The sequence below is a fragment of the Lissotriton vulgaris genome, chromosome 1_2 (assembly GCF_964263255.1).
Source record: "Lissotriton vulgaris chromosome 1_2, aLisVul1.2, whole genome shotgun sequence".
NCBI lineage: Eukaryota > Metazoa > Chordata > Amphibia > Caudata > Salamandridae > Lissotriton > Lissotriton vulgaris.
This window is the reverse complement of record NC_141686.1, coordinates 325569753-325591383: the sequence shown is the minus strand read 5'-3', so window position 1 is coordinate 325591383 and position 21631 is coordinate 325569753. Positions and strand designations below refer to the sequence as shown.

General features: G+C 52.9%; 1 protein-coding gene across 1 annotated transcript in view; it reads left to right on the top strand.

Annotated features, from left to right (window-relative positions):
* Positions 1-544: 544 nt before the first annotated feature.
* LOC147736636 (glutathione S-transferase P 1-like) overlaps positions 545-21631 on the top strand; it is a 170482-nt gene continuing 149395 nt past the window's right edge. The window contains exon 1 of the mRNA XM_086953409.1: positions 545-674. Coding sequence (XP_086809535.1) covers positions 557-674 — 118 coding nt within the window. The 5' untranslated portion in view covers positions 545-556. The remainder of the gene's footprint in view (positions 675-21631) is intronic.

The window sequence follows — 21631 nt, the reverse complement described above, 5'->3', positions numbered from 1 at the left end:
TTCTCCAGCCATGATACATCCTGCGAGTGATCCTCTTCTGTGTTTTGTGGTCGTTGGAAAGCACCACCAGTTCAGTGCTTCACCATTCGACTGACTAAACCTCCTCAAGTGTTCGCCGAGGTGTTAGTTCCTGTAGTGGCCATGTTCCCTCAATCAATCCCCTGCCACCTCTTCACTTCGATGCCAGGCCTTCACACCCAGCTCCGGTCTCCTTTCCCTCCCAACACCAGACCTTTCTCTGTCCCCTAGAGCTCGGCCAAATGATGCTCCCTGACAACTTCCATGCTCCCAGCCTCTGCTACAGCACCCAACCTGTCTGTCTCTCCTATTGGCTCCCTCTGTCCATCAGTCACTTTATACTCTCTCTCTCTCTCTCTCTCTCTCTCTCTCTCTCTCTCTCTTTATCTTACTATTTCTTTCTTTCTTTCTCTCTCTCTCTCTATCACTTTCCTGCTGGCTCCCTCTCTCCTCCAGTCCTCCTCCTTCTCTCCCTTCCTCACACCTGCTAACTCATCCTCTCTCTCTCCCTTTCTCACTCCTCCCAGTCCCTCCCTGCATGACTCAGCAGTTCCCAGGACAGAAAACATCTGGCACAGAGCCTGAGAGCTGCACTCCACTCTCACATTACAGCGGTTGGACGGATCGGAGAGCCGCTGCTCAGCCAGGAGCCACAAGTAAGTGCACCCACCCTTTCATCTGGTGGGGTTGCCTCCTGGACACAGTAGGCCTGATTCACAAAGGGACTTACGACTTCTAAAGTTACAATGCAGAGTCACTGCACTCAGGGTGGAAACTCCACACTCATTGCAGAATCTTTGTACTGATCAGTGTAGTGCAGAGATTCTGCCCCGAGTGCCGCAACTCTGCACTTGTAACTTGATTCTGCCCCGAGTGCCGCAACTCTGCACTTGTAACTTGATTCTGCCCCGAGTGCCGCAACTCTGCACTCGTAACTTGATTCTGCCCCGAGTGCCGCAACTCTGCACTTGTAACTTGATTCTGCCCCGAGTGCCGGAACTCTGCACTCGTAACTTGATTCTGCCCCGAGTGCCGCAACTCTGCACTCGTAACTTGATTCTGCCCCGAGTGCCGCAACTCTGCACTCGTAACTTGATTCTGCCCCGTGTGCCACGACTCTGCACTCGTAACTTGATTCTGCCCCGTGTGCCACGACTCTGCACTCGTAACTTGATTCTGCCCCGTGTGCCACGACTCTGCACTTGTAACTTGATTCTGCCCCGAGTGCCGCAACTCTGCACTCGTAACTTGATTCTGCCCCGAGTGCCGCAACTCTGCACTTGTAACTTGATTCTGCCCCGAGTGCCGCAACTCTGCACTCGTAACTTGATTCTGCCCCGAGTGCCGCAACTCTGCACTCGTAACTTGATTCTGCCCCGTGTGCCACGACTCTGCACTCGTAACTTGATTCTGCCCCGTGTGCCACGACTCTGCACTCGTAACTTGATTCTGCCCCGAGTGCCGCAACTCTGCACTCGTAACTTGATTCTGCCCCGAGTGCCGCAACTCTGCACTCGTAACTTGATTCTGCCCCGAGTGCCGCAACTCTGCACTCGTAACTTGATTCTGCCCCGAGTGCCGCTCTGCCCCGAGTGCCGCAACTCTGCACTCGTAACTTGATTCTGCCCCGAGTGCCGCTCTGCCCCGAGTGCCGCGACTCCGCACTCGTAACTTGATTCTGCCCTGATTGCGGCGACTCTACACTCGTAACTTGATTCTGCCCTGAGTGCAGAGACTCTGCACTCGTAACTTGGTGAGAGAGGTGTGTGCAGTGGCCGGAGCAAGTGACTCCGGAGCGCGTACTTTGTGGTTTAACTGCCGGTTGCAGCTTAGCTCAGCACCATGTGACACTGGGCAATAGCTCACTAGGGTTGATATGTTTGCGCTTTACAAATACGGGTTATCATTATTCTGCCCTAAATGCAGAAACTCTGCACTTGTAACTTTATGAGTCATACGTCCCTTTGTGAATCAGGCCCTAATTCAGGTGGTAGTTTACTGTCCAGACAATTTTAAAAAATGGGAAAATTACCAAACAAAGAAAGCAGGTTAATAGTACTGTAGAACTATTTACATTTGTCATAAATAATTATTGAGGTACACAGAAGCAGAATTACTATGTTAAAGTAGCATTGAAAAAGCCATTATGGGTTACTTTTTCTTTGTCAATGCAGAACTATTGGCTTTACCAATGTTTTTTTGATGTTGCTTTTCAGCATTGACAAAAAAGAACAAGCAGGGGGGCGTGGCTACGCAAGCGGTGATGGCGGTCGCAGCTTGCTAGAGCTCCCGCCGGCCCGCCGATTATCCGACGAGTTATCCTGTCCCCAAACCCACAAACCCACTACCGGACCACGACTGATGTTGCTGAAGGCACCGGGAACCATCCGGTGGGCTCGGGGGTGATCTCGTGCCCCCGGACGGACCCGAGCAGAGAGGGGCGAGGTGCGGCCTGGTGGTCGCGGAGCAGCCGGGGCCTCGATTTTAGCGAAGCGGCAGAGTGCGTTGCTTGGCCCGGGAGCGGCCGCGGTGTTGGCTGTCCCTGAGGCCGTGCCACCACAGACGATCCTTCACCTGGGGCCAGGCTGGGCCGGAGAGAGGCACAGGCGCCACGAGTGGACAGTGGCAGCAGAGGCGGCCTGGTGTCCTGGCGCAGCCGGGACCTCGATTTTCGCGGCCTCGTGTCGGGCCGGGGCCGGCGGCCTGGAGGAGTGACTGGCATCCCCTGGAGACCCTGGTCGGAGGCAGACGGACGTAGGGCGACCGGTGGCCCGGCGAGCAGCAACTGTGAGTAGTGGCCCTCCCCGGCCCCCCCCCCTCCACCCCCCGGGCCCGCTATTCAGAGACATTATCGGCGCAGCAGTGCAGGACGCTGGGAGTCCTCGCGCCTCCTGAGAGGCAACGTGGGTCACGGGGGGCCCTGGTCGACGGCGGTTGGGGGGGCTGTTCCTGGGGGAAGTGGCTGACGCCTGCCCCCTATTTCTCAACTGCCACCAGTCCTTACCGAAGAGACTTCTTTCGGATCTCCCCGACTGTGGTCCGGCGACCCTAGTGGCCCTCACCCACCCAGACAATCATGACCAGGGGAGGTGGTGGATCCACCAAGCAGGTGACCATCGACAAATTTACTGGCCCCGGTGGGGGCCCTGGATCATCGGGGGGTGGTCCATCAGGAGGAGGGCCGGACAATGCAGCCCTTATGGCGGCCATAACCCAGTCACGGGACATGCTGGACGCAAAGATAGGGGCAGTTGGCGCCGACGTAACCCTGTTGCGCCAGGATCTTAGAAACGCAGTGGCACGAATCACGGAAGCCGAGTCCAGGGTGTCAGTGGTGGAGGAGGATGTAAGTGCCCTTAAGAAGAGAATGGCGGCGGTGGAGGACGCGCAGCGGACCACAGCGCTCCGGGTGGAGGATGCTGAAGGGCGGGCACGGCGTAACAACCTCCGTTTTCTTGGATTTCCGGAGAGCTGTGCCAAGGGCAACATGGAGCATTTTCTCACACAGTGGCTGGAGTCATGGATGCCCCCGGGGTCGCTATCTGCCTGTTTTGTTATCGAAAGAGCACACCGCGCCCTGACGCAAAGGCCGCCTGAGGGCGAGCGGCCTAGGGCAGTGATCGCTAGGCTGTTAAATTACCACGACAGGGACGCTATACTGAGGGAAGCCAGAACCAAGGAAACCCTCCTGTTTGAAAATCAAAAGATCATGATTTTCCCTGACTATACTAGACTCGTTCAGCAACAGCGCCATTCTTTTGTGGCGGCTAAGGCTAAGCTGAGAGGTCTTAAGTTACAATACTCCCTGTTGTACCCGGCGCGCCTGAGGGTGATATTCCAGTCACGGACACTGTTTTTTGATACCCCGGAAGACCTTTTCAAGTGGACGGATGAAACAGTACGGGTCAGACCGAATCCTCAGCCAGGACTTCATCCAGGCACCCCTGAGGGTTCACCGCGGGCGCAGAGAGACCAAACGGCAAAGAGTGGGCGGTCCAAAGGCTCTAAATCACGCAGGCGTGCGGCCTCGGTGGATGGCTCACTAGACACTGGTAGAACAGAAGACTCGGAGCAGTCGGGAACAGATCACTGAAGTCTCCGGAGCCTCGACTCCAATTTATTGCTAGTAATGCTGTGACTCCGGGCTGGGTGCGCTGAGTCGCTTGAGACCTGTGAATTACTGACCACTCTGCAGCTCTGAGATAGTACTGTTTTGATCTCCTAATTGGGGGGAGAGTTTTTGGTGGGGTTTGGGACTTGGGGACTACGATATAAGGGCTACCACTCTCCTAGTTGTGAGTGGGACGTCGAGGGGAGGGGGGTGTGTTTACGGTTTTTCTGCTTGGGATGTTGGGATCCATTGGTATGGGTGGGCCCGGGCCCTCGGTTTTGGGCTCGAGACTACCCATGCCGCGACAGGTACTTCATGGTTCATTGAGGTATAGGGTGGGGGGAGGCGGGATGCGGGCGGTCGGGGATGCGACTGCTGAGTTGGGGGAGGGAACTGTTGCAGATCATGGGACGAGGGGGTTGATAGTTTTTCTTGGGGTTGTTAGTATACTGCATGTGTGTACCAAGGTGATGCTTTGTGTAGTGTGTGACGGGTGGTGCGGGCCTAAGGGGCTTTTATGGTGGACTCCGATTGACTATGGCTGAATCGACCGATCGACTCCCTGTGGACTCTATGCGGGTGGTTACGTGGAATGTCAGGGGATTGTTAGACAAGATTAAACGGGGGGCGGTGTTGCGATGGGGGAAAAGGGAAGCGGCAGATGTATTACTGCTTCAAGAAACTCACATGATGGGCACGAAGGCACTGGGCCTACAGAGATTTGGATATCAGCAGGTTTTCCACGCGGGGTTCTCCAGAGGATCCAGGGGTGTGGCCATATTGATACACCGCAGGGTGGCGTATGTGCACGAGAAGCAGTGGGTGGATCCTCAGGGTCGCTACCTGTTTGTTAAGGGCATGGTGGGCACGGAGCCCGTGGTGTTTGGGAGTGTATACGCCCCCCCTCCCCTGCAGTGGGCCCTGGCAGAGCGGCTGTTTGCGGTGTGGGAAGATGTCTCTGGACCACTGGCAGTGATTGGGGGTGATTGGAATGATGTGATGGACGTGAGTGTGGATCGCCGGAGACGCCAGGAGGTGACTGACACCACCCCCCCCTCCCTTCCGCCCACCAGATTGCATGCCATGAGTGAGGGGCTAGGCTGGGTGGATGCTTGGCGACATATGCACCCTGTAACCCGAGACTATACGTATGTCTCAGCAGTACATGGCTCGTTCTCGCGGTTGGATTATATGTTTCTACCTGGAGAATACTTGTGTAGGGTGAAGGGTGCAGACATCTTGCCGAGGGGCCTGTCCGACCACTCCCCAGTTTCGGTTAAAATAGATCTCCTTCAGAAACGGCAGCCGTTTAGATGGAGGATGTCCTCGTGGCATCTCCTGAAACCGGCGTACACTAAGCACTTACGAGAAACCATTGACCATTATTGGCGGGAGAACCTGGTGGAGGGTGCCGATGTAAGTGTGGTGTGGGAGGCTATGAAACCTACCATACGGGGAGTCGATATTGCATGGTGCTCGGCGGCCCGTCGGCAGTGGCGGGAACATACTGCGGAGGCAGCTGCCCGAGTAGCGACCCTCGAACAAGAACACAGTACCGGTGGTGATGGGGTGGATCTGCGGCTGCTCCTGCAGGCACAGCAATCGTACGCGTCCCTATTGCTGGATGAAGCCAAACAGGCGTGGCTCGCCACCAGAAGTAGGGTGTATCAATGGGGGGACAAGTCGTGTTCCATGCTCCATAGATTGTGCCAGCACAATTTCCAGCCCCTTGTACTACCGGGTCTCACGAACGACAACGGAGACGTTCTAACCGACCCAAACGAATTGGCGGCAAGCTTCGCCACGTACTTTACAGACCAGTATGCCCCACGCGACCAATTGCCTGAGGGCGACTTGGCCCGCTTCTTCGCGGAGTTCCCGCCGGTGCCGGTGTCGGACGAGACCAGGGAGGCCCTGGATGCACCCCTCACGGCGGAGGAACTGGGAGACGCATTGGGGCAACTCAACGCCGGTAAGGCCCCTGGACCGAACGGCTACCCATGTGAGTTTTTTAAAAAATTCCATGTGCAGTTGGGACCGCACTACCGCCGAGCGCTGGAAGCGGCCCGTACTCGGGGCCTGCTGCCACCAGACTGGCGCCATGCAGAAATAGTGGTCTTTCAGAAGCCTGGCAGGCCCCCAGATAGCCATGATTCGTACAGGCCCATCTCCTTAATTAATACTGAGGCTAAGATACTGGCCAAGGCTCTGGCGAACCGTCTGGCTCCACACATTACTGCTCTAGTCCATTCGGACCAGGCAGGCTTTATGCCCCAAAGGGCGACGCAACACAATATCAGGCGCGCACAGGCGGCGATCGACGCTGTTGGAGCCCTGGGGGACCAGGCGGCGTTGCTGCTGGCCGATATCAACAAGGCCTTCGACTCGGTTAGCTGGTCGTACCTCTTTACCCTATTATCTTGGCTCAACTTAGGCCCGGTCTTCCTATCCTATATAAAGCTCCTCTACACTGATGTTACAGCCTCAGTGCGGGTCGCCGGGGCGGTGTCAGAGACATTCCGCATAGGCCGAGGGACCAGGCAGGGCTGCCCGCTCTCCCCCTATCTTTTTGCACTGGCCATGGAGCCCCTGGCGGCAAGAGTGCGCCAAGATGCACAGATACGGGGCTTTGTATGGAATGCTACCCTGTCGGACAAGATCGCGTTATACGCGGATGATGTCCTCTTTTTCCTTACTGATTTGCAGCGCTCGGGTCCACGTGTCTTGGAGATCATGCACCAGTTTGGAGAGGCCTCGGGCTTGTATCTCAACCTTCACAAGTCCACCCTGTGGGTGCTATCAGGAGACCCGGTGACAGACCCCTGGGCTTCAGGATTACGGATGGCCACGACTGGGCTGAAATACCTTGGGGTGTTTCTCTCAGACTCGGCTGACACTGCCTGGGACCGTAACTTGCAGCCCGTCTGGGAACGAGTTCAGACGGACGTCAAAACTTGGTCTCGAATGCCCCTGACAATCTTTGGCCGTTCTGCCATTTTCAAGATGGTTGCGCTCCCGCGCCTACTCTACCAGTTGCAAAACCATCCGTATCCTATCCCACCTCGGTGGTTTAAACAGGTTAACTCAGTGCTGGGCCGCTTTCTCTGGGCGGGAGGCTCTGCCCGGGTGGCACTGCGCACTTGCTTTTTGTCCACCTACTGTGGAGGCCTGGCCACCTCGGATCTGCAGTCGTATTACCAGGCCGCTCATCTCATTATTCTGAACGAATGGTGGTACTGTGACGGTGGGGACCCGGCCTATGCCCTAGAGCGTGCTTTGATGGGCGATAACTCGCTCCATACCATCCTATACTCACCCCGACTGCGTAACTCGCTGCCAAGGGTTACTAAACTCGTGTTTGCTATATGGCGACAGGCCTTGCGTCGCGTGGGCTGGTGGGGCCGACTAACCGCAGAAACACCTTTATGGCGGAACGGCATGCTACCTGAACTCTCTAAATTGTCAGGCTTCGATGGCTGGGATGCAATAGGTATCTCGCAGTTAGGCCAAGTGATGTCTGGTACGTCGCTCAAATCCTTTCAGACCCTCAGTGCCGAATTTGATATGCCCCAATCTCAATTTTTCCGGTACCTACAGTTCCGACATGCACTGACGCCCAGCATTGCCAACCTTGACTCACTCCCTGACTTTAGCCCGATCGAGGCGAAGGTCTTCATGGGAGATCTTGGGGACAAGAAAGTATCGCGCATTTATCAAACCATGGTCACCCACTGCTCCCCTACTCTTCTCTCACTGAAGACGACTTGGGAAGCTGATCTCGGCCCCTTGGACGAGGACGACTGGCGAGAGGCCTTGGAATCCCCGAGGGGGGCGGCTATCGCAATGCGATTCCGACTCATCCAATTCAAGATTCTCCATAGAGCATACTATACCCGAGAGCGTCTGTGGAAGGCGGGCCTGATTGGGTCCCCGGAATGTCTGCGGTGTGGGGCTGAGGTGGGTACGCTGCTTCACACAATGTGGTCGTGCTCTAGGCTGGTTGGCTTCTGGCGGGGTGTTTGGGGCTGTCTGTCTGAGGTGCTGGGCTGGACCCTCCCCCGTACCCACCGTCTGGGCCTGTTGCACGTCCTGGAAGGGGTTGGTGGCAATATTTATAAGCGGCACCTGCTCCTACTGGGGCTGGTGGTGGCTAAAAGGGACCTGGCCCGAGCGTGGAAGAATGTGAGGCCCCCCCCCCTGACTGCATGGAAGGCTGGTATGGACTTCTGTATGGGCCTGGAGAGACCTATATTTGAGGCGCGAGGATGCCCCCGCAAACACTTTAAGATTTGGAAGAGGTGGGCAGACTATAGAGGTCTGACACTAGACCCTCCAGTGGAGCAAGAAGAGGACCTTTAGCCCCGTACTGGCTGGCAAAGCCCATGTCCACACACAATACCCACGTCACAATCTTACGTCGATACGGTTGGTGCACACATGCATGGGGTTCGGGTGGGTTCCAGGGTGGGATCGGGGAGTTGGGTAGGTAGGTAGCGGAATAAGGTGAAGGTGGGGTTACTGTTTTCTGATATCCTTAATTGCATCATCTTCTCGCTTGGACACTTGGTTAACTGCTGTGATTGTATCATAATGTATGGTGGTGTAGTCCTGATTGTGGGCTGCCACTCTATTTCATATGCTCATCTTCACCAATAAACTGGTTGTGGAAAAAAGAACAAGCATTTGCAATGCAATAGGTCTCATATTTGCAAGAGTTAGAGCAACGGGCATTTTAAATGACTATAACTTTTAAGCAAGGGTTTTAGTTTGGAGTAGAGTGAATGTATGCGGTTTGGAGTGGAATAATGTAGGTTGAATTGGAATTGTTAGCTGTGGAATTGTGTGGTGTGGATGTGTGTAGTGGGAATATGTGGATAGTAATTATGTGGGATTCAGTGTACTGGACTTATGTGGAGTGGGAGAGTGTCACTATGTGGAATAGTATTTTGTGGAGTTTACTTATGTGGTCTGCTGTTGAAGTTTGTGGCATGATGTGGGATTATGCTAGGTTGTTGGGATGTGTGACATGAGAGTATGAGAGAAGGTGTAAGAGGATATGAATGTGAGGGGAGATGAGATAAGAGAAGAGGAGGAGAGAGTTGTGGAAGGAGTGCATCAGGAAAGAAAAGGAGGAAAGAAAAGAGAAGGAAGGGTAAAAAACACTAGAAAGAAGCACAAAAAGCAGAAAGATGAGAAAAGGGAAGGAAGTAAAGAGGGAGAAAGATGAGAAAGACACTCATACACTGAAAAGTGGACATATATAGAACGGTTATGAAGGGACGAATAGAAAATAGGATAAAGAGCAAAAAAGGAGGACGATGACAGGGAAGGAGGGCAAGATGTGACGAGGCAAAGGGGGTTAAGTAGCAAAGCGTGTTGTTAGCCTTCCTAGCTTAATGCCTCTCTCCTCCACTTCCGAAATGCACAGCTGCACCATATTTACCAGAATGTGGTGCAGCCTTCCATATCCCCCTGCGATGGCGCTAAGTTTAGCAACCCTTACACCAGAGTGCAAGGGTGTCTGCGTGCAGGGGAGAATTTTTATGTGTAGGAAGGTCCCCCTTCCTGTACATAAACAAACAATGGCATTTTGCTTTTTCCATGTGTGCTGCAAAAACGAGGAAAAATATGACGTTTCTCCTAGTTTTGCCATCTTAAGACCACTTTTTCTCTAGTCTTAATTTTGGCCCTGCCTCCTATATACGCCATCCTTGTTCATAGGGGACAGTTTCAAAACAAATAGGTGTTGCGATGGATCGACCACCACAACACCCACTGCACGCCCCTTTTACACTATACATAGAGTGAAAGGGGGCCTGTTGGGCTTAACGCTGCCTTGAGCATAAGGCACAGCCCCTATCGCCACAGGAACGTCACTGTAGGTGACGTTGTGGTGGCGAGAGGGGCTTGCACATATGCCCCAAAGTGTTTTAGCCGTTGCAGAAACAAAACATTGACCACTCCATGCTATTGCGTGTTTTTTTTCTGCAACTAAAGATAGTTTTTACACAAAATAACAAACAGGGACAGCGAAGAGGAGAGTGAAATTAAGATGGAGATGGGGAAAAGCAAATAGTTTGTCAGACTTAGAAAGGGAAACCCAGCAATTCCAAGAAGGCTCGAAAGCGATAACCACATCACTGAAGAACTGAGGGCTTTGAGGCCACCAAAGAACTGAGGGCTTTGAGGCCACTGAAGAGCTGAGGGCTTTGAGGCCACTGAAGAACTGAGCGCTTTCAGGCCACTGAAGAACTGAGGGCTTTGAGGCCACTGAAGAACTGAGGGCTTTGAGGCCACTGAAGAACTGAGGGCTTGAGACCACTGAAGAACTGAGCGCTTTGAGGCCACTGAAGAACTGTGGGCTTTGAGGCCACTGAAGAACTGAGGGCTTTGAGGCCACTGAAGAACTGAGGGCTTTGAGGCCACCGAAGAACTGAGGGCTTTGAGGCCACGGAAGAACTGAGGGATTTGAGGCCACTAAATAACCGGGGCTTGAGGCCACTGAAGAACTGAGGGCTTTGAGGCCACTGAAGAACTGAGGGCTTTGAGGCCACTGAAGAACTGAGCGCTTTGAGGCCACTGAAGAACTGAGCGCATTCAGGCCACTGAATAACCGGGGCTTTGAGGCCACTGAAGAACTGAGGGCTTTGAGGCCACTGGAGAACTGAGGGCTTTGAGGCCACTGGAGAACTGAGGGCTTTGAGGCCACTGAAGAACTGAGGGCTTTGAGGCCACTGACGAACTGAGGGCTTTGAGGCCACTGAAGAACTGAGGGCTTTGAGCCACTGAAGAACTGAGGGCTTTGAGGCCACTGAAGAACTGAGGGCTTTGAGGCCACTGAAGAACTGAGGGCTTTGAGGCCACTGAAGAACTGAGGGCTTTGAAGCCACTGAAGAACTGAGCGCTTTGAGGCACGCCTCAACAAGTTAAGAGACAGGGTAAACTTCCATAGCTGAAGCCCCTCTACAAACTATTAGAAAAGTGAAAACAGGAAGTGGTGAGACTCAGAACAGGAAGCCTGCATTTAAAGATACTGCTCAGCGCTGGGCACTGGGTGTTCTCAGCAACAGATGTGACTTATGTGTGGTACTTACTACCACACAACTGGAGCAGGCAGGAGGCTGAAAGACCAGTCTGTGGAGCTGCCCTTCATTGATAGAGAGACAGTGTGGGAAAGAGACTGACAGCTGTAAGGATAAAACAGAGACAGAAGCATCACGGGGCTGCAAGAGAGGAAACATACAGCGGAGAAGAGAGCACATGTCAGACCAGGAGCGCAGGAACAAACCCTCACACTCTTTACAGCGCCGAGAAGCTACAGTAAACACAGGTTAAAACAGAGACAGAAGCATCACGGAGACTGCAAGAGAGGAAACATACAGGGCAGTAGAGAGCGCGCGTCAGACCAGGAGCGCAGGAACAAAGCCTCACCTTCTTTACAGCGCCGAAAAGAAAGAGTAAACACAGGATAGAACAGAGACATAGGCATCACGGGGGCTGCAAGAGAAGAAATATATAGGGGGGCAGGGAGCATGAGTCCGACCAGGAATGCAGGAACCAACCCTCACCTTCTTTACAGCGCCGAGAAGCTACACTAAACACAGGTTAAAACAGAGACTGAAGCATCACGGGGGCTTCAGATGAGGAAACATACAGGGCAGTAGAGAGCATGTGTCAGACCAGGAGCGCTGAAACAGAGCCTCACCTTCTTTACAGCGCCGAGAAGCTACAGTAAACACAGGTGAAAACAGAGACAGAAGCATCCTGAGGGCTTGAGAGGAGGAAACATACAGAGCAGTAGAGAGCATGCATCAGACCAGAAGCGCTGAAACAGAGCCTCACCTTCTTTACAGCGCCGAGAAGCTACAGTAAACACAGGTGAAAACAGAGACATAAGCATCCTGAGGGCTTGAGAGGAGGAAACATACAGAGCAATAGAGAACACGCGTCGGACCAGGAGCTCTGAAACAGAGCCTCACCTTCTTTACAGCGCCGAGAAGCTACAGTAAACACAGGTGAAAACAGAGACAGAAGCATCACAGGTGCTGCAAGAGAGGAAACATACAGGGCAATAGAGAGCATGCGTCAGACCAGGAGCTCTGAAACAGAGCCTCACCTTCTTTACAGCGCCGAGAAGCTACAGTAAACACAGGTGAAAATAGAGACATAAGCATTACAGGGCTGGAGAGGAGGAAACATACAGGGCAATAGAGAGCACACGTCAGACCAGGAGCGCTGAAACAGAGCCTCACCTTCTTTACAGCGCCGAGAAGCTACAGTAAACACAGGTGAAAACAGAGTCATAAGCATCACAGGTGCTGCAAGAGAGGAAACATACAGGGCAGTAGAGAGCATGCGTCAGACCAGGAGCGCTGAATCAGAGCCTCACCTTCTTTACAGCGCCGAGAAGCTACAGTAAACACAGGTGAAAACAGAGTCATAAGCATCACAGGTGCTGCAAGAGAGGAAACATACAGGGCAGTAGAGAGCATGCGTCAGACCAGGAGCGCTGAAACAGAGCCTCACCTTCTTTACAGCGCTGAGAAGCTACAGTAAACACAGGTGAAAATAGAGACATAAGCATCACAGGGCAGGAGAGGAGGAAACATACAGGGCAATAGTGAGCATGCGTCAGACCAGGAGCGCTGAATCAGAGCCTCACCTTCTTTACAGCGCCGAGAAGCTACACTAAGCACAGGTGAAAACAGAGACATAAGCATCACAGGTGCTGCAAGAGAGGAAACATACAGGGCAGTAGAGAGCATGCGTCAGACCAGGAGCGCTGAAACAGAGCCTCACCTTCTTTACAGCGCCGAGAAGCTACAGTAAACACAGGTGAAAACAGAGACATAAGCATCCTGGGGGCTTGAGAGGAGGAAACATACAGAGCAATAGAGAGCGCGCGTCGGACCAGGAGCTCTGAAACAGAGCCTCACCTTCTTTACAGCGCCGAGAAGCTACAGTAAACACAGGTGAAAACAGAGACAGAAGCATCACAGGTGCTGCAAGAGAGGAAACATACAGGGCAATAGAGAACACGCGTCGGACCAAGAGCTCTGAAACAGAGCCTCACCTTCTTTACAGCGCCTAGAATCTACAGTAAACACAGGTGAAAATAGAGACATAAGCATCACAGGTGCTGCAAGAGAGGAAACATACAGGGCAGTAGAGAGCATGCGTCAGACCAGGAGCGCTGAAACAGAGCCTCACCTTCTTTACAGCGCCCAGAAGCTACAGTAAACACAGGTGAAAACAGAGACATAAGCATCACAGGTGCTGCAAGAGAGGAAACATACAGGGCAGTAGAGAGCATGCGTCAGACCAGGAGCGCTGAAACAGAGCCTCACCTTCTTTACAGCGCCGAGAAGCTACAGTAAACACAGGTGAAAATAGAGACATAAGCATCACAGGGCTGGAGAGGAGGAAACATACAGGGCAATAGAGAGCATGCGTCAGACCAGGAGCGCTGAATCAGAGCCTCACCTTCTTTACAGCGCCCAGAAGCTACAGTAAACACAGGTGAAAACAGAGACATAAGCATCACAGGTGCTGCAAGAGAGGAAACATACAGGGCAGTAGAGAGCATGCGTCAGACCAGGAGCGCTGAAACAGAGCCTCACCTTCTTTACAGCGCCGAGAAGCTACAGTAAACACAGGTGAAAATAGAGACATAAGCATCACAGGGCTGGAGAGGAGGAAACATACAGGGCAATAGAGAGCATGCGTCGGCCCAGGAGCGCTGAATCAGAGCCTATCCTTCTTTACAGCGCCGAGAAGCTACAGTAAACACAGGTGAAAACAGAGACAAAAGCATCACAGGTGCTGCAAGAGAGGAAACATACAGGGCAATAGAGAACACGAGTCGGACCAGGAGCTCTGAAACAGAGCCTCACCTTCTTTACAGCGCCGAGAAGCTACAGTAAACACAGGTGAAAATAGAGACATAAGCATCACAGGGCTGTAGAGGAGGAAACATACAGGGCAATAGAGAGCATGCGTCGGCCCAGGAGCACTGAATCAGAGCCTATCCTTCTTTACAGCGCCGAGAAGCTACAGTAAACACAGGTGAAAACAGAGACAGAAGCATCACAGGTGCTGCAAGAGAGGAAACATACAGGGCAATAGAGAACACGCGTCGGACCAGGAGCTCTGAAACAGAGCCTCACCTTCTTTACAGCGCCGAGAAGCTACAGTAAACACAGGTGAAAACAGAGACAGAAGCATCACAGGTGCTGCAAGAGAGGAAACATACAGGGCAATAGAGAGCACACGTCAGACCAGGAGTGCTGAAACAGAGCCTCACCTTCTTTACAGCGCCGAGAAGCTACAGTAAACACAGGTGAAAACAGAGACATAAGCATCACAGGGCTGGAGAGGAGGAAACATACAGGGCAATAGAGAGCACACGTCAGACCAGGAGCGCTGAAACAGAGCCTCACCTTTTTTACAGCGCCGAGAAGCTACAGTAAACACAGATGACAACAGAGACATAAGCATCACAGGGTTGGAGAGGAGGATACATACAGGCCAATAGAGAGCATGCGTCAGACCAGGAGCGCAGGAACAAAACCTCACCTTCTTTACTACGCAGAGAAGCTACAGTAAACACAGGTGAAAACATAGACAGAAGCATCACAGGGCTGGAGAGGAGGAAACATACAGGGCAATAGAGAGCACACGTCAGACCAGGAGTGCTGAAACAGAGCCTCACCTTCTTTACAGCGCCGAAAAGAAACAGTAAACACAGGTGAAAACAAAGACAGAAGCATCACAGGGCTGGAGAGGAGGAAACATACAGGGCAATAGAGAGCACACATCAGACCAGGAGTGCTGAAACAGAGCCTCACCTTCTTTACAGCGCCGAGAAGCTACAGTAAACACAGGTGAAAACAGAGACATAAGCATCACAGGGCTGGAGAGGAGGAAACATACAGAGCAGTAGAGAGCATGCGTCAGACCAGGAGCGCAGGAACAAACCCTCACACTCTTTACAGCGCCGAGAAGCTACAGTAAACACAGGTTAAAACAGAGACATAAGCATCACGGGGGATGGAGATGAGGAAACATCCAGGGCAGTAGAGAGCACGCGTCAGACCAGGAGCGCAGGAAAAAACCCTCACCTTCTTTAAAGCGCCGAGAAGATACAGTAAACACAGATTAAATCAGAGACATAAGCATCCTGGGGGCTTGAGAGGAGGAAACATACAGGGCAGTAGAGAGCATGCGTCAGACCAGGAGCGCAGGAAGAAACCCTCTCCTTTACAGCGCCGAGAAGATAGCGTAAACACAGCTTAAAACAGAGATATAAGCATCACGGGGACTGGAGATGAGGAAACATACAGGGCAGTAGAGAGCACACGTCAGACCAGGAGCGCAGGAACAAACCCTCACCTTCTTTACAGCACTGAGAAGTTACATTAAACACAGGTTAAAACAGAGACATAAGCATCACGGGGGCTGGAGATGAGGAAACATACAGGGCAGTAGGGAGCACACGTCAGACCAGGAGCGCAGGAACAAACCCTCACCTTCTTTACAGCGTTGAGAAGTTACATTAAACACAGGTTAAAACAGAGACATAAGCATCACGGGGGCTGGAGATGAGGAAACATACAGGGCAGTAGAGAGCGCGCGTCAGACCAGAAGCGCGGGAACAAACCCTCTCCTTATTTACAGCGCCGAGAAGCTACAGTGAACGCAGGTTAAAACAGAGACATAAGCATCACAGGGCTGGAGAGGAGGAAACATACAGGGCAGGAGAGAGCACACGTCAGACCAGGAGCGCAGGAACAAACCCTCACCTTCTTTCCAGCACTGAGAAGTTACATTAAACACAGGTTAAAACAGAGACATAAGCATCACGGGGGCTGGAGATGAGGAAACATACAGGGCAGTAGGGAGCACACGTCAGACCAGGAGCACAGGAACAAACCCTCACCTTCTTTACAGCGTTGAGAAGTTACATTAAACACAGGTTAAAACAGAGACATAAGCATCACGGGGGCTGGAGATGAGGAAACATACAGGGCAGTAGGGAGCGCGCGTCAGACCAGAAGCACGGGAACAAACCCTCTCCTTATTTACAGCGCCGAGAAGCTACAGTGAACGCAGGTTAAAACAGAGACATAAGCATCACAGGGCTGGAGAGGAGGAAACATACAGGGCAGGAGAGAGCGCGCGTCAGACCAGGAGCGCATGAACAGAGACTGTCCTTCTTTACAGCACTGAGAAGCTACTGTAAACGAAGGTGAAAACAGAGACCTAAGCATCACAGGCGCTGCATGAGAGGAAATATACTGGGAAGAAGAGAGCGCGTCAGACCAGGAGCGCAAGAACAACTCCTCACCTTCTTTACAGAGCCGAGAAGCTACAGTAAACACAGGTTAAAACAGAGACATAAGCATCACGGGGACTGCAAGAGAGGAAACATACAGGGCAGTGGAGAGCACATGTCGGACCAGGAGTGCAGGAACAGAGCCTGACCTTCTTTACAGCGCCGAGAAGCTACAGTAAACAAAGGTGAAAACAGAGACAGGCGCATCACAGGGGCTGCAAGAGAGGAAACATACAGGGCAGTAGAGAGCACCCGTCTGACCAGTAGCGCAGGAACAAACCCTCACCTTCTTTACAGCGCCGAGAAGATACAGTAAACATAGGTTAAAACAGAGATATAAGCATCACAGGGCTGGAGAGGAGGAAACATACAGGGCAGGAGAGAGCGCGCGTCAGACCAGGAGCGCATGAACAGAGACTGTCCTTCTTTACAGCACTGAGAAGCTACAGTAAACGAAGGTGAAAACAGAGACAGAAGCATCACAGGGGCTGGAGATGAGGAAACATACAGGGCAGTAGAGAGCACACGTCAGACCAGGAGCACAGCAACAAACCCTCACCTTCATTACAGCGCTGAGAAGCTACAGTAAACACAGGTGAAAACAGAGACATAAGCATCACGGGGGCTGCAAGAGAGGAAACATACAGGGCAGTACAGAGCGCTCGTCAGACCAGGAGCGCAGGAACAGAGCCTCACATTCTTTACAGTGCCGAGAAGCTACAGTAATCACAGGTTAAAAGGGCAGGTGCCGAGGGCCTGCCTCATTCCCCTCTTGCCTTTTTAAAGAGAGATTATCTCCCAATAAAAGCCTCACATGCATGTGAGTGAGCGCAGGCCTGACCTGGTGTTGCCTTCAGTCCCCTCTGCTGGTGCTGGAGTTTCCCTGGGAGTGGTTATGCTACCCTGAAGACAGCCGATGCACCTGGAAGTGTTTTCATTCCCCTTACACTCCAGACAGACTCCTTCAGTTACTTGAAGATAATTGGCAGGACTGACCACTAGCAGGCAAGGGGCATATTCTCAAGAACGTGTGGTAAACATCGCAAAAGATACTTAACGCAATTTCCAACATCACAGTCTATCGCAGGAAAATTAAGCTGTCTTAACCAAGCATTCTCAACATGGCGGTACCATGCGATAGTCTCCAGATAACGCATCAAATGACAGCGTCGGCCTGGGGGGGGAGGGGGGGGTATGGATGAATGGTGTGTTGCACTGGGCAAATGAGTGTGAGTTCTCTGGGACAGGGAGCTTGCTGAATACTTTGTGAATTGTGTACTCCTGTTTTCGCTCAGACCCCTAGGTTCCTTGTGTTAAACTTTTCTAAAGAACGTCCTCCAAAATGGAGCCTGCTTTTGATTTCTGTGGTCTGTTTAGATACAGTATGTTAGAGTTGGTAAGGTTCTGTGAAGAGAGAGACATAGAGGTGGGTGAGTCAGACACCCATTCCAAACTGAGGGACAACCTGATCCTATGGCAAAAGGATCAATGGGATCTTGAGCGCAGTGAGGAAGAGAGGGCCCGGGCCGCACGCCATGATGGTGGTGGGTCTGTGGGGAGCCCTAAAGAATCTGAAGAGGAGGAAGAAAATGACACTGCATGGACGCCAGTAGATAGTGAAGACCCTATAGATAGGGAGTCCCTTGCTGGGTCCAGTGTCGGGAGCAGAACCCCATCCCTTTCCCTGCCCCCAGAGGATTGGATAGATAGGGATAGATGTGAAGTAGTGTGGCTCACTGGTTAGAGGCGGCAGATCCGAGAGCAGAGGACGGCCCGGGACCAGGGTTCGAATCCCGGCGGGGCAGGTTTCTGGACCAGGGTCAGCGGACTCGATAATTCTCTCGCCTCGGTGCCCACTCTGATCAGCGATCACACTCGGCAACTCTGGGCATTAGCTTGCCTCATCTTCACTAACGGCCCCACCAGACCGCCGGGGATGCCTGGTCTCACCCTGGAGATACCCATTAAGGGACCATCTCTCAGGGAAGCCAGGAAGGGTTTCGCAGCGGTCGAAGCGCCTTGGGACCCTACGGGTAAGTAGTGCGCTATATAAATGCCTATACATTTACATAGGAGCGAAGAAAGGGAGCATCAGCTGGCTTTAGAGAAACTCCAGCAGGAGAGCTATGAGTATATGGAAGCTCAGAAATTGGAGTTGGAGAATAGGAATCTAGCCTTAGATCAGAAAAAGGCATTATGGGCTCAGGAGTTGAGTCTTAAGGCGTTGGGCCTTGAACAGCAGAAGCTAGAGACTGAGAGGGTCTTAGTGCAGGAGAGGATGGCGGAGGCTGTAAGGGACTTCACCAGAGAAAAATTAGCTCTGGAGGGTAGATTATCCCCTGAGCGCAGTCATAGTTTTCTGGATTCCCCAGGGAGGGTTGAGTCCAGTGGAGGCAGCTATATAGAGTCCAGTGCAGGAAGTCCCATCCCCAGTTCCCAAAGTATGGTACCTTGTTCCCGAGAGGAGGAGTACAGGTTGAAGTTCAGGGACAGTAGGAAGCTGTCTCACCAGTCTTGGGAGGAGTTGGAGGAGGAATGTCAAGGAGCACTGTGGGCTTGGGTAGAGATTCACACGGAATCTGATTTTGACGAACTGTTCAATCTGGTTCTCAGAGAGCACCTGCTCAGTTGTTTGACAGGGTTGCGCCAACACCTGTTAGAATGTGGGTTTACTGATCCAGAGCTCCTTGCAAGGGAAGCAGAGCGCTGGGAGAGTGCCAGAGGTTCTGAAGAAGCATTGGTGAGTGGTTCCAAAAGTAGTGGTTCAGGTATCTTCCAGCCCAGGGTGGAAGAGGTTCAGAGTAGCCCAGCTAGGTCCCAGTATAGTGACAGGGGTGTAGGGGCTCACGACCTGTCTCAGTGGAGTAGGAGTGAGTGTGTGACCGAGACTCCCCAGACACTCAAAGCCCTGTCTCAGAGCCTGGATGGTTTCTTTAGTGAACACCAAGTTGGGGACCTAGGCTGTCCTGTTAGTCCATTTGAGGAGGATCTCCTAGTGTATAGAGGACCTGGAGCGTCTGTAAATAGAGCTCCAGTGGTTCCAATGTCTGGCATTGCCACTCCAGTTGGGAGGGCACAGAAGTCCGAAGTGAGGAGTGAATGGGGGATGTGTTCCCCAGTGGAAGAACCAGTGGACCAGGGACTAGCCAGTTGGGCTACGTTCCCTTGGAGGGACCCGGATGACACCACTTCTTTTCTGGGGGATATTTGCGAACTGTCAGATGGACAGGGGACAGGAGATCTGCGCCAGACAGACAGTCACACAACATATGAGTCATTTGTTAGCCTCAGGGAGATGGTGTGTAAGTCCCCAGAAGTCCTGGAGTGCCAGGCAAGTATCTCGCCAAAGGTTTTAGACCAAAGGTTGGGAGGCCAGGTTCAGGATCCGCCTGACCTGAAGGGTAGGATGTCTGTAACCAGCGTCCTGACCGGTTCATCTTCCAGGGGTACCACTCCAGTTGGAAGGGTGCAGAACTCTGGAAGGAGGTGCAGAGGGTGGGAGTCCTCGCCTCTGACACCGGTGCAACCTGAGGGGTTAAACCCTAGGTTGGGAGAGTGGTGTTCTATGGGTACCCCTCGAAGGAGGAGAGGGTGGAACCGTAGAAGGAGAGGTAGGGGGAGGAGAGCCTTCCCTGTGACCTCTGGTCTGCCTGAGGGTGTAGACCCTAATTGAGAATCTGTGGCAGTCTAGCACTGTCCTGCAGAGAGGAAGAGTGGAGAATGGCTACTATGTACCAGGGGTTACTACCCCCTGCTCTGCGAATAGGCAAGGACCGGTGGCACCTGGGTGGCCCAGGGCCTGGTCCTGGCCACGGACAGCTTGGGAGTACCAGTGGGGTAGCCCAGTTGTTCCAGACAGCGTTTTTAAAAGGAACTACAAGGGTTCACCGTGGCGTAGAACAGGAGGGTGTCCCTGCAGTTGTGGGCATGCGTCCGTGTTCTATCGCCTAAAGCAGGGAAGCCCATCACGGTGGTGATTGGTCTACCCTGCATTTTGGCTGGAAGGGGGTTGTGTTGGACTTGGCCCTTTTGGCAGGTTCACCCCTAAACTTTTTGCTTTGATATGTGACTTGGTGTTGGTTGTTTTTGGCTTTTGCGCACTTTACCACTGTGTCCCAGTGTAAAGTGCGTGCGCTCCCTGAGTGCATGTTGTGAGATTGGCCTGCCCTCCCATAGGAATACATGGGGAATGTATGTGTCCATGGTAGTTCCTAATGTGTGGTGACTGCAGGCTCGAGTTTGGTATGTGCGGACTCGTGTGATTAAATGCTGCGCGGGGATGTGCGCAGATTTATTGTGTCTAGTGTGGAAGTGCCACTTCTAGAAGTTGGCATGCCTGTGTAATAAAGGTGAATTGACTGTCTGGCTTGTGATTGGCTGGGGCTGGCTGGTGTGCCTGGCTCCAAGAGTCAGGATGGGTCTGCCCGGTGGTGAATGGGGAGATCTGCATGTTGATGGCAGGGAAGAGCTGCACCTGGGACCTGAATAGGGCTGGGCCTTCCCTCCACAATGCTGGCTCCGCCCCCTGTGGTGCGACTGATGTCCCTAGCCTGTCCTTTGAATAGGGAGAGGAGCTAAGCAAAACAAAGTGCTCCAGGTTGGTGCTTTACTTTCACAATGCTGGCTCCACCTCCTGTAGAGTATCTGATGTCTCTGCCCTGCACCTGTGTCACAAAGGAAAATAGGTGTATAAAAAGGCCCTGTGACCCCATGAATGTTGTTCTCTTGTTCCTAACCAGAAAGGGGGGCCTGCTGCTGCTGGGCGCCAGGATGATACCGCCACTGGAGACTGCCTCCCTGCCTAGAGGGCCCTGTGAGCTGGACCCTGGGCCCAGCCTTGGCCCCCCTCTACCTTCTAAAAAGACTTTCCCTGGACTTTTGGGATTTTATGCCTGCCAGCGCCTGGGGAAGCGATGCCCCCCTTTCTAAAAATACTGCATTGCGCCGCTGGAGCGGAGATCCCTTTCTCGAGGGATTCCCCGGCGTGGCGATCCCCCTTTGCTTATCTCCGGTGCGGGTGCCCACCCCGCCTATTTGCCGTACTTTATCGTTGGCAGGTGCCCACCCTGCATGGTGTGCCCAGCGGGAGCCTACCCCGCGTATTTATAATTTTTCTAACCCCTGACAGGTGCCCAGCCTGCCCAGAGTAGGTTGAGGGCCTCTGCAAC